Source organism: Gopherus evgoodei, chromosome 2 (assembly GCF_007399415.2).
Source record: "Gopherus evgoodei ecotype Sinaloan lineage chromosome 2, rGopEvg1_v1.p, whole genome shotgun sequence".
NCBI classification, from domain to species: Eukaryota; Metazoa; Chordata; order Testudines; family Testudinidae; genus Gopherus; species Gopherus evgoodei.
Genome location: NC_044323.1, coordinates 268,195,814 through 268,217,991, shown reverse-complemented (window position 1 = coordinate 268,217,991; position 22,178 = coordinate 268,195,814). Strand labels below are relative to the sequence as shown.

Here is a 22,178-nt window from a genome sequence, read left to right as displayed (position 1 = left end):
TCTGTACTATCCTAAACTACGCCTACCATCCATTCAGCTGAAGAGGATTTGGTGGGATTCTTTCCAGAGCCCACTAAACCTTTCCTTAATCAGTCAAAACAGTTTAACTGCTGAGCAACATGTAAGACATTTCCGTAGGGTTTGCTGCTGGTGATTTTGTACTCCCACTACTTACTAGTTTAATAAACAGAAGACTGAGATTGGAGTCAATGGATGATAATTTTATATCTTTTTTACAGCTAGTACAATTTTTTGTGTGTGTGCAAAACTATATAAAATCAGTGACTATGATAACATTATGGAAGTATAGGTCACAATGTTCAAACTTGGTTGGGCATTTATATCTATGCTTTGGCACCTGAATTAGTGGCTTGATTTTCAGATGGGCTGAGTATGTGTACCCTCACTAAAGCTAATGGGAGTTTGTGTTGCTCAGACCCTCTTAAAATTAGGCCATTTATTAATTAATGTCTAAATATAGATGTAGGTGTCCAACTTTAGACCCACAAATATGAAACTTTTAGTTAGAGCTCTCTTCAAATACATTATTATTATTAGTTATTTTTCTCTATACAGCTCTAATATTTATCACACTATAGAAAACATCTCTCAATCTGAAATATATCTACAAAGTGAATTCATAAATATTAATATTTGATCTTGTCCTTTACTTTCTACATAACTCAACTCTATAGTGAATGTTAATGGTAAATTAAGTTCTTCTTAGGCATTGAGTCATATTCTGATGTCACTTTCAGCATGACCTACATATTTCAGATTGTAGTGTACAGTAATTGAAATGAAAAATGTCATAATAAAACTTTCTCATTTAAATTACTCAGCAACAGTGTTCTCTCTTGGAAACAGTGTGTGTATCTATCTAGGGAAACTTGCCAGATACACAAGGAAAGTGTTGAGATATGTTCCAAGGTGGTAGGAAGGATGGCATTCATATAATCTTCTTTTAAATCACTTGGCAGAAATGGTTTTGCAATGGACATTAACTTAGTTATTTTGTGTGAACAGCACTTTATATAGCAGGCCAGTGCGTATCTCACTGACCTTGGCAGCATTACATAGGTCACATTATCACATGAATAAACTGTTCTTGAATGTCTACTTCAGCGTACTCAACATCTATTTAAATCAGGCATGTAGGTCTTCTGCTTCCAACTTTTTTTCTTCCACACTAATGGTTACTGGAACTACTACAAGAGAATAATTCCCACATGATCTTATTGTTTAAGATCATTTGTGACCCTTTTACATTATCCCAGAAAAGTAATGACACTGGTGTTAAGGTACAATGTATAAGGACTAACTTCTATCGCACAAAGTTAAGGCTGCTACAAGTTCTTCTTCGAGTGATTGCTCATATCCATTCCAGGTAGGTGTGCGCGCCGTGCATGCACGTTTGCCAGAAACTTTTTTACCTTAGCAACTCCAGTGGGCCGGCAGGTCGCCCCCTAGAGTGGCGCCACTATGGCACTTGATATATACCCCTGCCGGTCCGCCCGCTCCTCAGTTCCTTCTTACCGCCGTGTCGGTTGCTGGAACTGTGGAGTGCGGCTTGCTATCCTCCACGTACCTAGCTCTCTTGTACACTGTTCGCAGTCGTAGTTGTAAATAGTTTTATAGACAGTTTAAAGTAGTATATTAGTTGGTTGTTTATTGTATATAGTTGTATAACTTGTTCGCGGGTGGGCCGTTGCCCTTCCTGGCGCCCAGCACCGGGCTCATGCCTGGTTCGCCGGGCTTCAAGCAGTGCTCGGCATGCAAGAAGCCGATGCCGACTAGCGATCCCCACGACGCGTGCCTCAAGTGCCTGGGGGAATCGCACATCATTGAGAAGTGTCGTATATGCAAGGCCTTTAAGCCTCGCACAAAGAAGGAGAGGGATCAAAGACTCCACGCTCTCCTAATGGAAGCGGCACTGACTCCGGTACCAGCGGCGCAACTGGCCACTTCTACTCCGGCACCGGACCGCGCCGGCACCGGCAAGACTCCCCGGCACCATCCATCCCCGGCACCGGAAGCAGATCCAAGACCCTCGACGTCTGCAACACCATCTAGGCAGGCTCGAGTGGAACGCCCGGCACCTACCTTGGCTGCGGCACCGCCTGCAGGGCTGCTGTCGACTCTGGGTCCAGAAGGTCCATCGAGTCCAGCCCCTCCTAGCTCCCCCTTGAGATCAGGGGTCGAGCTGTTAGTCCCTTCTACGCCGGAGACCTTTGCCTCGGCACGGGACTTGATAGCGCTCACGGAGCCATCGCAGCCTCAAACCACGGCACCACCGGGACGGGTAACCTCCAGAGGCAAACCGATGCTGAGAGCACTGTCTCCGGAGTCCAGGCACCGATCGCCCCGGAGACGTGAACGCTCGCGCTCGGGGCGCCGCTCGCAGTCCCGGCACCGTTCTCCTCGGCGGTACCGGTCGCACTCGCGGCGCCGATCAGCATCTGCACGGTCCCGGTCTGGCTCTTCTTACCACCGGCACCGAGACTCTAGGAGCCGTTCACCTCGGCGATCAGCTCCTCGGTCCTGATCCCGGTCGACCTCCCAGCACCACATCGGTGGCAGGTCCTGGTCCCCACTGCCATCCCGGCACCGCGCTGAACGAAGATCGCGGTCCCACTCTCAGCACCAACCTTGAGGCAGATCCCGATCCGGATCCCGGCACCGTCTACCACGCTGTTCCCCGTCCCGATTCCGGCACCGGTACGGCTCGCGGTACCGATCCTCGGCACCGAGGAGATCGTCGGCGTCGGCATATAGAGAGGTCTATCAAACTGGCTCAGCGCCTCCGTGGCCTTCAAGGGAACCATCCATGTCCTCTCAGGCAGAGACGCCTATACGCTGGGCCAGGACAGACACTCGGCCCTGTTTCAGGACCCTCCACCTCAGGAACGAGGGCCTCAACAGTGGGGGTTTTGGACCCCATGGGCATACCGCCAAGCCCAGGGTCTGCAACATATCACTCCCCGCCCTGCGGCGGAATGCAGGCCACCAGAGGCAACGGTGTCTAGACCCCCTCCCTCCCCGGAAGCAGAAGACAGGTCCAGCCACCAGGACCCAGAGCTCCCTCCAGTGACGGAGGTGCAGCCCCAGACAGAACCCCCTGTGGACGCTCTGTTGCCAGGGGTTTCCTCGTCGTCTTCCCCCGATGAGGCAGTGGCGGGTACCTCGTCCTCCAGCCCTCCCCCTCTAGATCTTAGGGTACACCAGGACCTCCTCCGACGAGTGGCACAAAAAGCCTCCTTAGATGCTGCAGACTCGGCCGCTCGGACCCTTGCCTCGGGGCTTACGATGCGCCGCATTTCCTGGCTTCAGATTTCTGGCCTTCCGCCAGAGCTCCAGCGTACTATCCAGGACCTCCCCTTCGAAGGCCAGGGCCTGTTTTCTGCTAAGACAGACCCCAGACTAAAGGACCTTAAAGACAATAGGGTCATCATACGGTCTTTGGGGATGCATACGCCTGCGACACAGCGCAGGCCATTCCGGCAGCAGAACCAGCAACAACAGCGTCGGCCGTATCCTCAGTTCCGTCCGCAGCAGGACCTCACTAGGCGCCGCGGCAGGAACAACTGACGCAGACAGTCGGGTGGCCAAACAGGGCAAAACCAAGGCTCCGCCAAGGCCCCTCCTGGACCCAAGCCTTCATTTTGAAGGTGCGCCCGAGGGCGCAGTACCAGTTTCCCCTCTGGATCCTTCCCCGCAGTTTTCCAACCGTCTTTCATTTTTCCTCCCAGCGTGGACCCAAATAACATTGGATCGTTGGGTCTTGCGCACTGTGCAGGCCGGTTATCGCCTGCAGTTTTCATCGCCCCCTCCCCTCCCACCCACCACCCTTGTCCTTCTTCAGGGACCCCTCTCATGAGCAATTCCTCCGTCAGGAGGTGCAGACACTCCTCGTCAAGGGAGCCATAGAGGAGGTTCCAGAGAGCGAGAAGGGCAAGGGTTTTATTCCCGCTACTTTCTAATCCCCAAGTCCAAGGGGGGCCTCAGGCCTATCCTCGAACTGCGGGAACTCAACAAGTATATGGTAAAGTTGAAGTTCCGTATGGTATCCCTTGGAACCATCATCCCATCCCTGGATCCCGGAGACTGGTATGCTGCCCTCGACATGCAGGACGCTTACTTCCATATCGCCATATCCCCCCAGCACAGGCGTTTCCTCCGCTCTGTGGTCAACCGCCAACATTATCAATTTGCGGTCCTCCCGTTTGGCCTCTCTACGGCCCCGAGGGTGTTCACCAAATGCATGGCAGTCGTCGTCGCATACTTTCGGCGTGGCCACATTCACATGTTCCCCTACAACGACGACTGGCTGATCCAGGGCACATCGGAGCTGCAGGTCCGCGACCACATCCACAGGATCAGCAGCCTCTTTTCTGCCCTAGGCCTCGTGATCAACGTGGACAAGTCTACTCTGCTCCCCACGCAGAGGACAGAGTTCATCGGGGCCGTTCTGGACTCTACCCTAGCCAGGGCCTTGCTACCCTTGCCCAGGTTCCAGTCGCTGTCGGCCATCATTCTGCGCTTGCAGGCGGCCCCACTGACCTCTCTAAGGACATGTCTGGCCCTCTTGGGACATATGGTGGCCTGTACGTTCGTGACAGCATATGCCCGACTCCGCATGAGGCCTCTTCAATCTTGGCTCATCGCGCAGTACCGACAGGCCAGACATTCATTGGACACAGTTGTCACCGTTCCCCAAAGGGTACTGGACTCCCTTCAGTGGTGGCTGGACCAGTCCGTAGTCTGTGCGGGGCTCCCGTTCCATCCGCCCCAACCCTCGGCATCCCTGACGATGGACGCCTCAGATCTGGGCTGGGAGGCGCACTGCAGCGCCCGAAGAACTCAGGGCCTGTGGACCCCTCAGGAGCTGGACCTCCACATCAACATACGGGAGTTGAGAGCGGTCCGTCTTGTTTGTCAAGCGTTCGTCCATCACCTTCAAGGTCGTTGTGTCGTGGTGTTCACCGACAACACGACGACCATGTTCTACATCAACAAGCAGGGCGGCACCAGGTCCTCTCCCCTATGTCTCGAGGCGATGCGTCTCTGGGAGTTTTGTATAGCCCATGCCGTTCACCTTTCCGCCTCCTATCTCCCGGGAGTACGAAACACTCTAGCGGATCAACTGAGCAGGTCCTTCCGCTCGCACGAGTGGTCCCTCCGCCCAGACATCGCCCTCTCACTCTTCCAGAGGTGGGGTCGTCCCTGGATGGACCTCTTCGCCTCCAGGGAGAACAGGAAATGTCAAACATTCTGCTCCTTTCAGGGTCGGGAGCCCGGGTCTATAGCGGATGCCTTCCTGATCCCATGGGCGACCCACCTGTTTTACGCATTCCCTCCCTTTCCGCTGATACACAGGGTCCTCCTCAAGGTGCGCAGAGACAGAGCTCGTGTGATTCTGATAGCTCCAGTGTGGGCCAGACAACATTGGTACCCCATGTTGCTGGACCTCTCAGTAGCCAACCCAGTTGCCCTGCCCCTTCATCAGACCTGATCACCCAGGACCACGGCAGGCTCTGTCACCCGGACCTTCGGTCCCTGCACCTTACGGCATGGCTCCTGCGTGGTTGACAGGCTCCAAGTTACGCTGCTCTACCCCGGTTCGGGAGGTTCTCCTGGGCAGTAGAAAGCCTTCCACCAGGGCTACTTACTCGGCTAAGTGGAAGCGTTTCTCCTGTTGGTGTTCGGAGAAAGGTCTTCTCCCTATGGAGATTCCCATCACCACTATTCTGGACTACATCTGGTCCCTCAAGGCCCAGAGTCTGGCGTTGTCGTCTCTTCGGGTTCACTTAGCGGCTATCTCCACGTTTCATCCCGGAGGGGATGGACGTTCCGTCTTCTCCCACCCTATGGTGGCGAGATTCCTGAAGGGACTGAAACGTCTCTATCCACAGATCTGCCCTCCTGCCCCTTCATGGGATCTCAACCTGGTCCTAACTCGGCTCATGGGTCCTCCATTTGAGCCGTTAGCTACTTGCTCCCTGCTCTATCTCTCATGGAAGACCGCCTTCCTAGTGGCCATCACCTCAGCTAGACGGGTGTCGGAACTACGGGTCCTCACAGTAGATCCCCCGTATACGGTCTTCCATAAAGACAAGGTGCAGCTGAGACCACACCCTGCCTTTCTTCCCAAGGTGGTCTCAGCTTTCCACATTAACCAGGAGATCTTCCTCCCCGTCTTCTTCCCAAAGCCCCATTCGTCCCGCAGGGAGCAACAGCTCCACTCCCTAGATGTCCGTCGGGCGCTAGCATTTTATGTGGACAGGACCAAACCGTTCCGCAAGTCCCCCCAGTTATTCGTGGCGGTAGCGGACCGGGTCAAGGGACTACCGATTTCCTCGCAGAGGATATCATCCTGGGTTACCTCCTGTATCAGGACCTGTTATGACCTGGCCCACATTCCGACGGGCCGTGTGACTGCTCACTCCACCAGAGCACAGGTGTCATCGCTGGCTTTCCTTGCCCGCGTGCCGATCCAAGACATTTGTAGGGTGGCGACCTGGTCATCGGTCCACACATTCGCTTCCCATTACGCCCTGGTTCAGCAGTCCAGAGATGATGCGGCCTTTGGCTCTGCAGTGCTCCAGGCCGCGACTTCTCACTCCGACCCCACCGCCTAGCTAAGGCTTGGGATTCACCTACCTGGAATGGATATGAGCAATCACTTGAAGAAGAAAAGACGGTTACTCACCTTGTAACTGGTGTTCTTCGAGATGTGTTGCTCATATCCATTCCACACCCGCCCTCCTTCCCCACTGTCGGAGTACCCGTCAAGAAGGAACTGAGGAGCGGGTGGGCCGGCAGGGGTATATATCAAGTGCCATAGTGGCGCCACTCTAGGGGGCGACCTGCCGGCCCACTGGAGTTGCTAGGGTAAAAAAGTTTCTGGCAAACGTGCACGTGCAGCGCGCACACCTACCTGGAATGGATATGAGCAACACATCTCGAAGAACACCAGTTACAAGGTGAGTAACCGTCTTTTCCTGTAGGCACTATCTGAAGCCTGCTTTCAAAGTGTCTGCAGTTGATCAAAGAAAATCTGCTAGCAGTTATAAAATGTTTTGTGTTTCTCCTTCCTGGGCTTTTTCTTGTACCTGATGGATAATTGAAGATCTGCCCCATTTTTTTCAGCTTTAACCACCTTGATGTATTTTAAAGGCCAATGTCCTTTCATCTAGAAAGACTGGATGGTACTTTATCAAAATCTATCAGTGTCTTTCCTTATTCATCTGGAGGCATAACTGTTGAGTGACACAAGTCACTGTCTCTGCTCAGCATTTGAGCACACTATATCTTCACTGTACCCTACTTCAGCTTGCTGGGAAGTGAATTGTGAATCTCTGCCTGACAGTGCAGATAAATATTATTTCTTGTTTGGAAACATGTGGAACAAATTGGAAGTGTTTAAAGGAAATTGTTATGGTTGATTGGCCACAAAATTGAACTACCTTCACAAAGGTTCATCTCAGCTAGACCCTCAGGAGTCCCTCCTTTAATTTTCCTTTGTAAAGCACCTCTTCTCCTATGTAGAATTGCCTTCACAGATCTCCACTCTTGCAGTCACACTCTTTGCCATACAAATCCAAGACTGAGAATCTGCAGAGATAATGCCATTAGAGAAGTTAAGTTATTAGTAAGTAACTTAGATGAACTTATCACTAAACACAATGTGTGTGCCCTATTGTGCAATACTTTTTGTTTTCTGTATGACTACATCATAATATTTTACAGTATAATGAATTATTGGTTTAAAAAATAAGAACAGTATAATAAAAAATTACATGCAGAACTGCTGTCAAAATATATCAATTTTTGGCCCAGATTATTACCATTTAAGGAATATTTTTCCATTAATGACCTGAATAATTTCTCTCGGAAGAAAGTTATTGTTCATTTGACATTTAATTACATCTACAGTGTAAGGCTCAATAATAGATGAGACCCATATATTGTTGCATAACTATATAAAATATATTGATACATAACTCAGTCGTAGACAGATAAGGGGGACAGTATTTCAGGTATGCCCTCAAAGCAATATTGTACTTTGGGGAGGGAAGAGAGGAATTATCTGCCAGATTCATAGTCATGTGTTTTTCTCTTGGTATAGGTTTTATCATAGAATAGATAGGAACTTGATGAGCCTCAGACAGGGCTATGGCATAACCCTTCCTGCCCTCTACCCCATTCCCAATAACCAAAATACTGAGGCATTGATTCAGGAAAGCAGTTACATGCATATTCAAACCCATCCCTGGTCAGGGCAGCACGTAAGCCCAAAACTTTAATAGACCTTAAATACATGCTTAAAATCAAGGGCCTGAATCATATAAATTGAATATGCAGAGTAGCTTTCTGATACTCTTTCTATTCCCTTATGCACGCAAATAAATGGTGTCTCACCTAATCACAACTAAAGTTCAGAATTGTGTATGCATCTGTTCAAATTCTTCCAAGGCTCCTACCATTTCAGCACACATTATCCTATTTGCTTTGTCCTGGGTACAGAATATAAAAAAAGCTCCATCAATTTCATATACCTATATTTTGAGGTGCAAAAGTCTACACTTACTGCAAATGAAAAATTGAGAAGATAAAGTCAATCCATTAAATATAATGTACTACCAAAGTAGTTTGTCCATTCTATTAGAAATGAACCAAATCTGTGATTTTATTTAAAATTGTCTTTTTAATACGATTTTTTATTTTCTAAGATAATTATATTGGCAATGAAATATGTATTCAAACTATAACATGACACATTCAGAATATACATCTTAACACTATATTTTATAAAGAAGAAATGTGATTCAGAAGTTACTGTTCTGTTGACTATCTACTCAGAGTATCTGACAGGGTAGTAGCTGTCCCATACTCAGGCTTTTTCCCTTCTCATCTGATTCCTCCTGGTTCACCTTATGTTCTTCAGACCAGCCAGCTTCTAACTGACTTTCCCTTATGGGTAATATTGGTTACCGACGCCTTTCTCTGCCTTTGTTTTTCTGTACTGTTGAAATTATTTTTTCTTCTACCTTGCTTGTATAGAGTAGAAAGTTCTTGCCCAACCATTCTCTTTGTCTTGGACTATACACTTCCCTTTTCTGGTGCTTTAACTTTTCTCTTCTAAGTATACTTATTCCATTACTGGTACTAATTTCAGAAGCAAAACAATCTATCACGCTTTTCCTTCAAATATCTCGGAGAAGTTTCCTAGATTCAGTTATTAAGGTTTTTGGTTTGTTTTCTTTTAGTTATAACACTTTTGGCAGTAACATGTATTCTTTGGATTGTTACAAAAAACAAAACAAAATACCAAATCAACCAGCCAATTAACCAACCATATAAGATTCTGAATAGGAAATAAAATCAGAAAATGATGTTTGCTTTCTTCAATAGATGCCTTTCTATTTGTAGCTAGAATTCTCTGAAATGTCAATTCCATTCTTATACGGTCTATTAATGAACTTTCTGCTTTGTTTCCTTAACTGAAATACTGAGATTTGTTTTTTCTTTTTGTGTTTTTCCCTGGAATTATGCATAATCAGTCTTTCTTGTTGAGAAACAAACTTTAAAGATTCAAATTTTGTGACACATCTAAAATTAAGCAGTCTCTTGTTCTTTCCTCTTCGGCTCCTTTCTCCTCTTCTCAGTTTCTGCAGCAGCTCACATAACAAGAGAATGTAAGGGTATGTCTACATCTAAAATTTTGCAGCACTGGTTGTTACAGCTGTATTAGTACAGCTGTATAGGGCCAGCGCTGCAGAGTGGCCACACTTACAGCAACCAGCGCTGCAAGTGGTGTTAGATGTGGCCATACTGCAGCGCTGTTGGGCGGCTTCAAGGGGGGTTCGGGGAACGCGAGAGCAAACCGGGGAAGGAGACCAGCTTCGCCGCGGTTTGCTCTCGCGTTCCCCGAGCCCCCCTGCAAACCGCAGGGAAGGAGACCTGCTTGCACGGAGGTTCGGGAAACGCGAGAGCAAACCGGGGAAGGAGACCAGCTTGATTACCAGAGGCTTCCTCAGGTATGCTGGGATACCTGCTTATTCCACGGAGGTCAAGAAAAGCGCTGGTAAGTGTCTACACTTGATTACCAGCGCTGGATCACCAGCGCTGGATCCTCTATACCCGAGACAAAACGGGAGTATGGCCAGCGCTGCAAACAGGGAGTTGCAGCGCTGGTGATGCCCTGCAGATGTGTATACCTCCTAAGTTGCAGCGCTGTAACCCCCTCACCAGCGCTGCAACTTTGTGATGTAGACAAGCCCTAAGATGTTAGGCTATTCAGTTACGCACACAAGCTAGGCTAAGACAACTTAGCTAAATATGTGTATAATAGTGGTTTGCTATTTTTTTCCAGCAGAGCTGAATACTTTTTAAAATACAGTACTTAGTTTTTTGTAATGTTTCCTTTGCATTCCAGGTGTAACAGTTAATACCTATTCTTGTTTGGATCCTGGCATACCAGTTCATGGAACTCGTTATGGTCATGACTTCTCTATTGGTTCCACTGTATCATTTAGTTGTGATCCAGGATACAGGCTGAGCCATGAAGAGCCTCTGCTATGTGAAAAAAACCATTGGTGGAGCCACCCGCTCCCAAATTGTGATGGTAAGAATGAATTAACTAGGTATAAAAATTTATCTATGCCATGTATGTGTTTTTCTGAGACATTATGAACTCTGATGTGCCAATATAAAACATTTAAGTTTAAGAACAAAGAGGCATTATTATATAATGTACCATTTTGTACAGAAATATGTAATTGTAGAAGCAGCTCATTGAACCGGTAGATAATAGACGTCATATCTACATTAGAGTGTATTTTACCTTGTTAATTTATTTGCCAATTAACTTAAGGTATTTAACATGTTAGTAAAGGTGTCATGGTATAATCCCCACTCTGAACCTTAGCGTCCAAAAGATGGGGTACCAGCATGAATTCCTCTAAACTCAATCCCAGCTTAGAACCTGTAGCACTGCCACCAACCAGGAATTCCAGTGCCTGGTACACTCTGGTCCCCCCAAAACCTTGCCCGGGGACCACCAAGACCCAGACCCTCTGGATCTCAACACAAGGAAAGTAAACCCTTTCCCACACCGTTGCCTCTCCCAGGCTTCCCCTCCCTGGGTTACCCTGGAAGATCACTGTGTGATTCAAACTCCTTGAATCACAAAACAGAGAGGACAATTCACTTTCCTCCCTCCTTCTCTTTCCCCCTCCCAGACTCTTCCTGAGAGAAAGTAATCCTGGCACAGAGAGAAATCAGCCTCTCTCTCCCTCTTCCCTCCTTTCTCCCCACCAATTCCCTGGTGAATCTAGACCCAGTCCCCTGGGGTCTCACCAGAATAAAAAAAAAAATCAGGTTCTTAAACAAGAAACTTTTAATTAAAGAGAGAAAAAACAGTAAAAATTATCTTTGTAAATTTAAAATGTAATAGGTACAGGGTCTTTCAGCTATAGACACTGGGAATACTCTCCCAGCCTAAGTATACAAGTACAAATTAAAATCTTTTCAGCAAAATACCAATTTGAACTCCTTTCAGCCAAATGCACATTTGCAAATAAAGAAAACAAGCATAAGCCTAACTCACTTTATGTACCTAGTACTCACTATTCTGGATCTATAAGAACCTGTATCAGGGAGATTAGAGAGAAACCTGGTTGCACGTACAGTCCCTCTGAGTCCCCAGAGTGAACAACAACCAAAACTAACAGCACAGCACAAAAACTTCCCTCCCTCAAGATTTGAAAGTATCCTGTCCTCTGATTGGTCCTCTGATCAGGTGACAGCCAGGCTCACTGTTCTTGTTAACCCCTTCCAGGCAAAGAGATGTAAAGTACTTCTGTGCTAATAACTTTTCTTATCTGTTTATGACAAAAGGCTTGTCTGAACTAGGGCTGGGTGAATAACTGAGTTATTGTTTGTTTGTTTGTTTGTTAATCAGAACTGCCAATGAACTGGAAAAAAATCAGTTTGGGTTGAACAGAATCAAAATAATTCTGGATTTTTTGGTAAATCAAAAAAGTCCACTTCAGGTCATATGAAACATTTAATTGGACCTGAAATATTTTACTTCTGGGAATTTTAAAAGGACTGCACTCACAAGACAGGAATTATGGGGAGGAGGCGGTGCTGGTGTCCCCATATAACAGTGGATAAAAAGTGGAACAGCTTCTCCAGGAGAGATTGAGATAGACTTTCTCCAGAGTACGCCATAGCCCCATACTCTTTTGAGAGGTGGGAAACGCAGGTTTAAGTCCCTGTTCCACATCAGGTTGGAGGTGGGAGGGAACTAAATCTGGCTCTCCCACATCCTCAGTGAGCACTTCCTCCTACTGTGTAAGCAAAGAAATATCATTTGAAACCATTAGGTGAATTTGTGTCAAATTCACCAATTAGTTTCAGGTTGGCAAAAACTGCACTTTTCAATGAATAAATTATTCATCCAAATATTTAAGCCAGCTCTAGTCTGACCCTCTCCCCCACCCCCATTTATTCCAGGATAGAATCATAGAATCATAGAATATCAGGGTTGGAAGAGACCCCAGGAGGTCATCTGATCCAACCCCCTGCTCAAAGCAGGACCAACCCCAACTAAATCATCCCAGCCAGAGCTTTGTCAAGCTGGGCCTTAAAAACCTCTAAGAATGGAGATTCCACCACTTCCCTAGACAACCCATTCCAATGCTTCACCATCCTCCTAATGAAATAGTTTTTCCTAATATCCAACCTAGACCTAATTTCCAACTTGAAACCATTTGTCCTTGTTCTGTCATCTGCCACCACTAAAAACAGCCAAGGTCCATCCTCTTTGAACCCCCCTTCAGGTAGTTGAAGGCTGCTATCAAATCCCTCCTTACTCTTCTCTTCTGCAGACTAAATAAGCCCAGTTCCCTCAGCCTTGCCTAATAAGTCATGTGCCCCAGGCCCCTTATCATTTTGTTGCCTTCCACAGGACTCTGTCCAATTTGTCTATATCCTTTCTGTAGTGAGGGGCCCAAATCTGGATGCAGTACTCCAGATGTGGCCTCAATAGTGCCAAAAAGAGGGGAATAATCACTTCCCTATATCTGCTGGCATGCTCTCACTAATGCAATATCCCATTAGCCTTCTTGGCAACAAGGGCACACTGTTGACTCATATCCAGCTTCGCATCTACTGTAATCCCCAGGTCCTTTTCTGCAGAACTGCCGCTTAGCCAGTAAGTCCCCAGCCTAAATTCTTCCATCCTAAATGCAAGACTCTGCACTTGTCTTTGTTGAACCTCATCAGATTTCTTTAAGCCCAATCCTCAAATTTGTCTAGGTCACTCTGGACCCTATTCTTACCCTCCAGTGTATCTACCTCTCCCCACAGCTTAGTGTCATCCATGAACTTGCTGAGGATGCAATCCATCCCATCATCCAGAACCTTAATGAACATGTTGAACACAACTGGCCCCAGGACCGACCTCTGGGGCACTCCACTTGATACCAGCTGCCAACTAGACATCAAGCCGTTGTTCACTACCCATTGAACCCGACGATCCAGCCATCTTTGTATCCACCTTATAGGATACAAATATGGTTGGGTATCCATTTAATGGGTAATCACTTAACCTCCAGTAAAAATTCAGGTGAAGATACAACTTCAGAAGGAGCTGAGATCTAGAGTCACTTTGTTTGTGTATGACTTCCACAAGACTGCATTTTCCCAAGTTTCAACATATTAAATTCTTTATTGCTGTGTACTTGGGCTATCACTGAACCCTGTTTTCCATTCTGGCAGCCTGAGCATCCATCAATACCATCTCTGGGTTGAAACCGTGTATATGGATATGAAGTCAGACAAAAAGGACAAGTTTGAATGGTAAATTCAAAGTGATGCCCTACATCTGACATTTTGTATAAAAGATCTTCTTTTGAAACAAGAGCTGCAATGAGCTCTCTGTCAGATGAGATAGATGTCACGTGATATTTTCACTCTGAATGTTTTTCAGCAATTAACTATTACCTCCGCCTGATTATTGCATTGGGAAGGCCTGACATAGTTCTTGTCCCCTCTTTCTTGATTACATTTGAGGTATTTTTCAGCATTAGTTTCCTATCTTTACCCCATTAGTAAAAATATTTATATGGATGTAGAACAACTTGCATAACAGTAAGCATTATTAGATGAAATCTGCTAGGTTAGCATTAGGGTCTGTTCAGTATAAATGCTGTTGCTTGCCGTTATGTCACATATATAGGGCAAAAGGCACTACTCTTATTATAAAAAAAAATGTCCATAGAGTTAATATCTGCTGCTATTGGATAGCAAGTAGAAAACTGAGGATTAAAGGTTAATGAAAATAATAAAGAAGCTGATTAACTCAGGAATGCCTAGTTTATTAAGAATAAAATTATTGCATTATTCATGATCTCCTCTATTGCAGTTTTTGGTATATATGAGCTTTGCACCTGACTTTTTTAATTCAGCAGACGATTCAGGTTTCAAGCTGAGCTTCATTTGGAGGTGCCATGAAATGTTGATCTTAAGGATTTGCATTGATGAAAGGGTGGGTGAAAAGCCCCCTCTCTGAAGCTGGCATTCTCTCATTGTGGGATACACTTCATAATAGATTCTCTGAATCACAGTCACACACTTTGAGTGAAGAGCTGTAGCTCTCCCTTAACCCCCAAAATCAGAAAAAACTAATTTATGCTGAATAGACCTCATATATGGGGGTAATGTTTTCTTACGTTGCTAGGCACTAGATGCTTACCATCTAAAACAAACAATGTTAACATGCTCTCTGTGAATAATATGCTCTGCTGTGCAATAACCTTACACATTGTGATACGTTTCTTCTTCAAGATGCTGAACTAGCATGCAATTCATCAAGTAAATGAGATTTTTTTTTCTCTAGAGCACATTGCTAAAAGGCAATTGTCCATTGAATAAATATGCTTTAAAGGCAGGATTGAGTGTATTCATTCTAGTAAATTTCATCAATTCACGGTTACATTAATTTTAATTTAATTGCTGAATCTTTAACTTTGGAGTGATTTGTAAATAAGACTAGGTCTAGACTGGACCTTAGGGAAATTAACATTTGCCCTGTGGCTTGCATCAACAATATTTTGATTTAAACTGTACTTTTCTGCGGAGAGAAAATCCTGTAGCAACTCTTCCCATGGAGTGTGTGTAAATATTCAGGGTGTGGAGAGGAGTTGGTAGCAGAATATCTCTGCATTGACTCCTCTTTGAAGTAGAAGAAATCTGTTGGTTGGACTCCATCCTATTCCCTAGAAGAGAATAAATTATAAAATAATTTGTATTTGTTCAGTGCTTACATATTACAGTGATTAATTAAACAGAAAAGCCCCATGAAGAAATGAATAATTCCTTATTCAGTACAGGGTATGGAGCGTCTACAGTAGATAATGTTTTCTGCACATTGAGTATAAAAAAACCCAATCTCATTCTGTGAGCACCATCCATGCTGTGCTCTGAATGAGGTGGAGTCTCTAAAGGAAAAAAAAAAGTATGTGATCCTGAAATTACAGAGTGTATCATAGAAACTTAGAGGTGGATGGGACCTTGAGAGGTCCACTAGTCCAGCCCTCCTGCACTGAGGCAGGACCTTCCCTTACAGTTGTTTGTCTAACCTGTTCTTAAAAACCTCCCTTGATGTAGATTTCACATCTTGGAAATCTATTCCAGAGCATAGGAATAGTATAGTTATAAAAGTTAAAAAGTTAAAGTTATAGTTAAAAAGTTTTTCCTAATATCTAGGCCTCACCTGGAGTATTGTGTCCAGTTCTGGGTGCCACATTTCGGTAAAGATCTGGACAAATTTGAGAAAGTCCAGAGAAAAACAACAAAAATGATTAAAAGTCTAGAAAACGTGACTTACAAGGAAAGATTGAAAAAAAATGGGTTTGTTTACTCTGGAAAAGAGAGGATTGAGAGGGGACATAACAGTTTTCAAGTATATAAAAGGTTGTTACAAGGAGGAGGGAGAAAAATTGTTGTTCTTAACCTCTGAGGATAGGACAAGGGAGGTTTAGGTTGGACATTAGGATAAACTTCTTAACTGTCAGGGTGGTTAAGCACTGGAATAAATTGTCTAGGAAGGTTGTGGAATCACCAACATTGGAGATTTTTAAGAGCAGGTTTGACAAATACCTGTCAGGAATGGTTTAGATAATAGTCCTGGCATGAGTGCAGGGAACGGGACTAGATGACCTCTTGTGGTCCTTTCCAGTTCTATGATTCTAAATCTCCTTTGCTACAGATTAATCCCATTATTTATTGCCCTACCTTCAGTTGACATGGAGCACAATTGATCATCAACCTCTTTATAACACTACTTAACATATCTGAATATATCAGGTCCCACCCTCAATATATTCTTTTCAAGACTAAACATCCCTAGTTATTTTTACCTTTTCTCAGAGGTCAGGTTTTCTAAGCGTGTTATCATTTTTGAGGCTCTCCTTTGGACTCTCTCCAATTTGTACATATTTTTCTTAAAGTATGGTCTCAGAACAGAGAAAAATACTTCAGCTGATGCCTCACCAGTGCTGAGTATAGTCAGACAACTATCTCCTGTGTCTTACATATAACATCCTTGTTAATACACCCCCAAATGATATTTGCCTTTTTCACAACTGCATAACTTTACTGATTCATATTCAACTTCTGATCCACTAAAATCCTTAGATCCTTTTCAGCAGTACTACTGCTTAGCAAGTTATTCCCCATTTTGTAGTCATGCATTTGACTTTTCCTTTCTACATGTAGTTCTTTACATTTATCTTTATTGACTTTCATCTTATTGATTTCATACCAATACTTCAATTTTCCAAGGTCATTTTCTATTCTACTACTTTCCTTTAAAGAGCTAGCAACTCCTCCAAGCTTGGTGTGATTCACGAATTTTATAAGCATACTCTCCACTCCATTATTCAAGTCATTAATGAAAATATTGAAGAATAATAATGGACCCAGGATAGATCCTCCGCCATGTGATCCATCTAGATTTAACAGATACAATGTGTGCCCTTCTGGAATCTCACCTGAAAAATAATCACTAACCGTTTGAAGATTATTTCAACTAGTTCTTTAAATTCCCTAGGGTGAATTTTGTCACGCCTTACCAACTTGTGTATATCTAAGTTATCTAAATATTCTTTCATCTGTTTTTCTCTACTCTACCATATGTTCCTTCCTCCTTGTTGTTAATAGTAATTAGGTTAAGCATCTGATCACAATTTACCTTTTTTTTAGCGAAGATTGAAGCAAAATAATCATTAAGCACTTCAAACTTCTTTATGTTGTCCATTATTAGCTGTCTTTTGCTGAAAGTAGTGGACCCACACATTCCTTTGTCTGTCTTTCTCTTGCTCCTAATATATTTATAGAACCTCTTAGGAACTGTTAGCAATTATCTTTGAGAATTAATGGAGAATGAGTGAGGTTGCAGAGGACAGGGGAATGGGAAACATAGTAACTATCTTAAAAAAGGAATAAAAAGGAGTTGGGGAATTATAGAAAGCCTAACTTGAATACCTGCAAAGATACTGGAGGAAATTATTCAGCAATTAGTTTATAATTAATAAAGATTAATAGGCTTATAAGGAGTAGCCTACAGAGTTTGTCAAGAACAAATTATGCCACACCTAATTTCTTTCTTTGACAGGGTTACTGGCCTAGTGACTGGGGTGGCAGGAGGGCAGGGGAAGATATAGATATGATATCTCAATTTTAGCAAGTCTATTGACATTTTCATAAGCAAACTAGGGAAATATGGTATAGAGGAAATTACTATAACGTGGATGCAAAACTGATTGAAAGACCATACTCAAAGTGTAGTTATCAATGATTTGCCATCAAACTGGAGGGATGCATCTTGTGGGGTCCCGCAAGAGTTTGTCCAAGGTCTGGTATTATTAAATATTTTCATTAATGACTTGGACGATGGAGTGAAGAGTATGCTTATAAAAGTTGTAGATTTGTGTTTTTCCATATTACTTTTCCAACAAATATTTGAGAAGTTAGGATCCACAATTACTACCACGCCATATGTTTTGGATATTTGTGTTATTTGTTCTAGAGCCTCATCTACCTCCTCCTCCCAATTTCATGATCTGTACTAGATTTCTACCATGATGCCACCCGTTTTTCTTCTTCTATCTTCACCCAAAAGACTCTCATCTGATCTGCTTTCTTCCGGATCTCAGAACCAGTGTATCTATTCTTGATATATAATGCAACACCTCCTTCCTTGTTTTCTCCTACCTGTTATTCCTATACAAGCTGCACCCTCTATACCAATATTCCAGTCATGAGATTTATCCGACCAAGTCCCTGTAATGCCAGTTAAGTCATAATTAGACACTTTTAAGTCAGCAGGTCCTGATAACCTGCATGCAAGAGTTTTTAAAATCATTAGCTGAGGAACTTGCTGGATTGTTAATGCTGATTTTTCAATAAGACTTGGAGCACTGTGGGAGTTTCAGAAGACTGGAGGAAAGCTAATGTCGTATCAGTTTTTGAAAGGGTAAATGAGATGACTCAAGTAATTATAGGGCTGTCAGTCTGACATTAATCCTGGGCAAAATAATGGAGTGACTGATACAGGACTTGATTAATAAAGAATTAAAGAAGGGTAATGTAAATAATGCAAATCAACATAGGTTTCTAGAAAAGAGATCCTGTCAAATTACCTTGATGTCTTTTTTTGTTGTTGTTGTTGAGATTACAAGTTTGGCTGATGAAGGTAACACTGTTGACACAATATACTTAGACTTCTCTAAGGTATTGACTTGGTACAGTGTGGCATTTTGATTAAAAAACTAGAATAATATAAAATTAATACTAACACATTAAATGAATTAAAATGGCTAAATGATTGGTCTTAAAATGTAACTGTAAACCAGGAATCCTTATCAAGAGTTTCCAGTGGAGTTTTCGCAAGGGTTGGTTCTTGGCCCTACAGTATTTAACATTTCGGTTAATGACCTAGAAGAAAAAAAAATCACTGGCAACGTTTGCTGATGACACAAAAATTGGGTGAGTGATAGATAATGAAGAGGACAGCTCACTGAGTCAGAGTGACCTGGATTGCTCGGTAAACTGAATGCAAGCAAACAATATGTATGGTTTAATGCAGTTAAATGTAAATGTATATAGCTAGTAAAAAAAGAACATAGGACTTACTTATAAGATGAAGTACTCTATCCTGGGAAGCAATGATTCTGAAAAAAGATTTGGTGATCATGGTGGATAATCAGCTTCCAGTGTGATATTGTGGCCAAAATAGTTAGCACAGTCCTGGGATGCGTAAACTGGGGAGTCCTAAGTAGGAGTAGAGTGGTTATTTTACTTTTATATTTGGCACTGCTGCGATCAGTGCTGGAATACAGTGTCTTGTTCTAATGCCCAAAATTCAAGAAGGATGTTGATAAATTGGAGAGGGTTCTGAAAAGAGCCACGAGAATGTTTAAAGGATTAGAAAACATGCCTTACAGTGCTAGACTCAAAGAGCTCAATATGTTTAGTTTAACAAAGAAAAGGTTAAGGGAAGACATGATTAAAACAAAGGGAACAAATATTACTTAGGGAACAAGTAAAGAGCTTGTCAATCTAGCAGAGAAAGGTATAATATTGGAAGTTGAACTTAGACAAATTCAAATTCAGACTGGAAATAAGCCATAAATGTTTAACAGCAAGACCCATTGGAACAAATTACAACAGATCATAGTAGAGTCTTAATCACTGACAATTTATTAATCAAGATGGAATGTTTTTCTAAAAGATATACTCCAGGAATTATTTCATGGAAGTTCTCTGTCTGTTATACAGGAGGTCAGAATAGATGATCACAATGGTACCTTTAGGAATTGAACTCTATTAATAATTTAGCTTGTGTACTACAACTTTCAGTTCTTGTTTATTTCCCATTGCCTTGTGTTGGTGTATAGATATTGAGCAGATTTCCTCCAGTGTATTCCCTCTTTTTGTTCCTTTGACCCTATTGTGTAATTTACATTTTCCTCTCCCCAACTAGAAGCCCTATGTCAATGTCACCTTTTTTTATACTTACCTTTTGGCTTTTAATACATAAATCCTCCGAACTTTGGTTAAACACCTCCTCACTAGATTGAAAAGTTGGTATCAAAAAGGCTCTTCCCCTTCTTGGTCAGGTAGACCCCATCTCTTCCCAGCAATCCTCCTTCGTGGAATAGCAACCCATAGTCAAGGAATCCAGAGTCCTCCTCTTGACACCATTAGTGCAGCCATGTATTCATCTCCAAGATGTGCATCTCCCTACCTGACAATGCCACCTGTGCTCCCACCCCCTTCACCCTGGCTCCCAGAATCCTGTAGCCACTGCTGATCTACTGAGGTTCATATCTGTTGGTAGCATTAGTGTCCATATTAATGAACAGCATGGCATAGTGGTCAGAGGCAGAGTGCCAGCACTGTGGCAGGGAGGCCAAGGAGCCATAGCCCCACCATTTTTAAAAGTTTGCAGGCTATGCCCACCCACTTTTTAACATGGGCATAGTTCAGGAGACAGATGTTGCATTGCCCCCCAAACTGCAAGTCTTGAGTAGGCATGGAGTAGCTCAGGCAGGGGCTGCGCTTTGCGATGCGGGAGCTGATGATCAGTCTCCCCATCACAAAGCACAGCCCAGGCCCATGGCACCGTTCTCTTCCCGGTGGGTTGCTGAGGTGGGCCTTAGACCCGCCTTGCCATGAGGCTCAGCCCCTGTAAGTGTCTCCGCTCCTGTTCCTCCTCTTTCTCCCAAGGCCCTTCCTCCTGACCAGGCTGAAAGCTAGAGCCAGATTGTGATAAGAGCCTCCCAGGGAGCCCTGGACCCTCCACCTGCCCTGCCCTAGAGCAGACCCGGGCTTGTGTTTCTGCCCCTGGAGCATGTCACCCAGGCTAGGTCGAGGGTCTGAGCCTCCCCACAGTGACCTGGGTTCCCTGGATGGCTCTTACCACAGTCCAGCTTTGGCTTCTGGCCTGGACAAGAGGCAGGGCCACAGAGGGATAGGGCTTTGTGCCCCCCACTACTGAGGTATTGGCACTCCTTTGTCAGAGGGACAGATGAGCCTTGGCAACCTTTCTGTAACATCTTGTATGCTGCAGGAAGGCAACACACCTCCTGGGATGTCAGGTTAGGTTGGCAGATGGGTTGCTTTGTCCCAAAGATTGCTTTGTCCTCTTCAGAAGGGAGTCCCTATCCACCAGCACCCTACTTCTCCTTCTTGTGGGTCTGGTGGCCTCAAATCTATCAGTTATGTGGGCAAATTGATCCTTCTCCTTAGCCACGGGCTCTGCTCCTCTCCTCCTGTTGGCTATCCATCATACCATGTACTGGGAGACCTGGGTGTGGGGAGGAACACTGGCTACTGCCCACTGTCTGCTGCCCAGCAGCCACTCTCTTCAATGCAGAGCAGCTGTTTCTCCTTCCCATTCTTGTGCCTTGATATTCTCTAGTTGACTAGCATCCTGGATGTCTCAACGTGTATCCTGTCAGTGAAGTCAGATGAGTTCTCTTACCTATTTCACGAGGGACCCCATCAACAGATAACTCTCACACCAGGTGGTTCCTCCTGCTGAGCTTTCTTTGGCAGGGACATGCAGGCTACATTCCCAACAAATCAAGACCATAACCTGTGTTAAAAGCTCCAAGATCAGGATACCTGTCTGGCCAGACCCTCCACAGATACAGGCAGAGGAAGAGCTGGCAATGGTGTTGGTGACTCACTGTTTTCCTCACATTATGGGTTTTTCCTTGTAGAGGACCTGTCAATTGGAGAAAAATACGTACTTCCCTAGCTTCCTCTGCTGGTGAACTTAGCTGGCTAACTTCTTAGTCTCTGAGCTGCCTTCATCTCACAAGCCACATCATAGTGCATATCCACAAAGGTGGAGTTAAGTTTGCATGGACAACCTTAATTCTGGCATTTCCTAACTTTGCTACCTTAATAACATTCCTGTAACATAAGGGTTTTATGTGTTGGTTGGTGATATATATGTAACACACACACAAATGGCATATAAAGATACTTCTGAAGATCATATTTTTTTTACTTTGATCGCATCATCTTGTACCTAATAGCATATATTTCCATACATTTTTCTTAAAGACAGCAATTTATTTTGAGGAGAGTCTTTT

The 22,178-nt window shown here is 44.3% G+C and overlaps 1 protein-coding gene across 5 annotated transcripts in view; it reads left to right on the top strand.

The window, feature by feature from the left end:
• The window catches only part of CSMD3 (CUB and Sushi multiple domains 3), a 1,232,975-nt gene that overhangs the window by 724,874 nt on the left and 485,923 nt on the right, over positions 1-22,178 (top strand). For all 5 annotated transcript variants that reach the window (XM_030553724.1, XM_030553722.1, XM_030553725.1 and 2 more), the window contains one exon: positions 10,439-10,627. In XM_030553724.1, coding sequence (XP_030409584.1) covers positions 10,439-10,627 — 189 coding nt within the window. The remainder of the gene's footprint in view (positions 1-10,438; positions 10,628-22,178) is intronic.